The 2,732-nt window shown below is 37.2% G+C and overlaps 1 protein-coding gene across 2 annotated transcripts in view; it reads left to right on the forward strand.

Annotated features, from left to right (window-relative positions):
• Window positions 1-920: 920 nt before the first annotated feature.
• Window positions 921-2,732, forward strand: part of LOC100569181 (LON peptidase N-terminal domain and RING finger protein 3) — a 35,550-nt gene continuing 33,738 nt past the window's right edge. Inside the window, exons 1-2 of one of the 2 annotated variants that reach the window (XM_016804019.2) lie at window positions 1,017-1,470; window positions 1,525-1,837. In XM_016804019.2, coding sequence (XP_016659508.2) covers window positions 1,021-1,470; window positions 1,525-1,837 — 763 coding nt within the window. In that variant the 5' untranslated portion in view covers window positions 1,017-1,020. Of the gene's footprint in view, window positions 1,838-2,732 lie in introns of both variants that reach the window. The other variant, XM_003244167.4, reaches the window with a different exon arrangement.

Genomic DNA, 2,732 nt, shown 5'->3' on the forward strand with positions numbered 1-2,732 from the left:
CACAGGTGGGTGATTATCACCCCCAAGCACCCCCCTATGTGCGCCTATGAATATGATCATCGGAGTCCTATAGGTAAGTCGTTGACAAATAATAATTGCGTATCTATGAAAATAAATGAGTATAATATTATACTCTATATAGCAGCAGTTCCCCAACTTTTTTAGTTCACGCCACCCTAAAAATAAACATAATAATTACGCCTCCCTTGAATAAATAAATAACAAATTTATAGTATTGAAATATACAAATATTTTTATTGTTCGGTAGACGCGATAATATTGGGTTATCGATAACGCGATAACGCTGGTTAGATGTAGCGACTTTCTCGAAAATCCCCCATTCAACTATTCAAGTATTATCTTACAATATAACTGTATGCGAAATTATTATTAATTTAAAAAAATCATTATTTATCACTCGGCTCGAGACTCCCAAGGGAGGACCGCCTCACAGTTTGGGAACCACTGCTCTGTGGAGAGTTAAAAGTGTTAAAACTCGATTTAAACGGGCTGAGAAAAATTAACCGATCGCATTCCCGTATGCGATGATAAAGCGGATGGTCTATGACATATTACTTAACATTATATTAAACACATATAGTATGTATTATTAATAGGACTGTAGAACCAATATAATAGGTAAGTGTACAGACATTTGCAGTGTTTCGATCACGTGCTGGTGACGGTGGTCGAACGCAGTTGTCTGTGACGTTACGTTTTGGGGGTAGGTCAATATAATATATAATAATAAAATATTTATGTCTTTTATATAGCACGTAGATATTTTTTAAGATAGGTCATAATATAATACAATGAGATTTTTTTTTCAGTAATTTAAACAAAAAACTACTATGTAGTACGAACTTATACTCGAACAATTTTAGCTATTATATAAGTCTTAACATAAAATGCACGTGATCTAAAATTGTATTATTATTTTTGAATTTAATAGGTGTATAAATTGCGATATTATTTAATACGAGTGATGGTGTTCAGATGTTGTGCACTGTTCGCAGGTTGATGTCGTTCTTCATTCAAAAGGTGGGAATTAGCATAAATGATTTTATGGCCAAAGTGGTAGCAAACGACAAGTTCTCCGGTCTATACATCAGTACGTATGGCGGCGGTGAACCTGTCACCCTCCACCAGGATCAACAGCAGCAGCAACAACAACAGCAGCAGCAGCATCAGCAACAGGAGGAATTGCAGCAGATCCGAAATGGCGGCGTCAATGTCGGTTACGACAATTTGGAGGCGTGCATCGCGTACGCCGATTCGGTGGCCAAGTGCGGCCGAGTGTGCGAATCCCTGGATCTGTACGCCCGGTGTTTCCGGATGGGACCGCTGCCCGTCGACTGCCTGTGGCACGTGACCTCAGCTTTCCTCGACCTGATCCGACAGCAGGTCGACGACTCCCAGACAATCCCAAAGTCCTCGTCACCGCCACCACAGTCACAACAACAACAGCTACAGCAGCAACACAACAACCATCAGAACCACCGCCACAACACCCACCACGTTCATCAGCAGCAACAGTCGTGCCCGTTCGTTTGTTGCATCTGCAACCTGGTGCTCAGGGAACCGGTCACGCTGCTGTGTGGTCACACGTGCTGCTGGAGGTGCGGGGGTGGCACCGCCTGCAAACCGTTAGTGTGCCACAAGTGCGGCATGCGCACGCCATTCCAACCGCACGTAGACGTGCTAGTCAAGTCGTTGGTCGAGAAACTGTGGCCGATGCAGTTGCGGGCCTCCGAGCTGCTGGACGAGGGCAAGGCCTTGTACAGACAGGGCAATATTCACTCGGCCCTCATTAAGTTCAACCAGGCATATTGCACCGGTAAAGAAAAAATATTTTTATTTATTTATATTATTATACGATAGTGAAGTAAATAGCAGAATGAAAAGTCAGCAGTAACCCTAGTGCAAGATGTATAGTGTGAATATTGTAGTGTTGCACTGTTGCAGTATATATTGTATTTATAAATCGTATACAAAGTATTATCATGGTTGGGAGGTCGTTAGTAAAAATGTTACATACTGAAATAATCTTTAGAGTTATTATACTAAATTATTAAATTTTGTATTTAATATTCACATATTGATAAAATATAAAATAGGTAGGTATCAAATCAAAAGTAAATGTTATAATATTATAACATAATATTATAATTTATACAGTTAATTTATATCACATATTTACATGATAAAATATTATAGTAGGTAAACCTACTTTTTTTAAAAAAAAATTGTCAGCGACACATGATAAAACGAAAACTGTATGCATTTTTAAAACTATAATTTACCATAATCGTTTTTACATTTTTATTTATATTTTTTGTGTAATTATTATTAAGTATAATTAATGTAAAATTGTAGCAGTTAGTTGAATAGGTACATAGTAAATACATAGTATGTTCATATGAGCGAAAAACAAAATTAACAATTTACTATGTGTCTACTATGCGTCTATTATAATACATACTATATATTAATCTATCATGAAGTTTAAACCAAGTAAAATAAATCATAATCATTAGGATTACATAACATATTATTAAAAAAAGGGGGAAAGTAGGTAACCGTTCAGCTGTATTGTTGTGGGAGAGTCGAGTGTATCTCGTCATTGAGTAGGTCACTGTAGTAATGGATGTATTAAATTTGAATTAAATAATAAATCATTGAATACGAAAAACGATTCTGAGTGGGGACGATCTGTCATCCTATTATTATAT

The sequence above is a fragment of the Acyrthosiphon pisum genome, chromosome A1, assembly GCF_005508785.2.
Source record: "Acyrthosiphon pisum isolate AL4f chromosome A1, pea_aphid_22Mar2018_4r6ur, whole genome shotgun sequence".
In the NCBI taxonomy this organism is placed as follows: Eukaryota; Metazoa; Arthropoda; class Insecta; order Hemiptera; family Aphididae; genus Acyrthosiphon; species Acyrthosiphon pisum.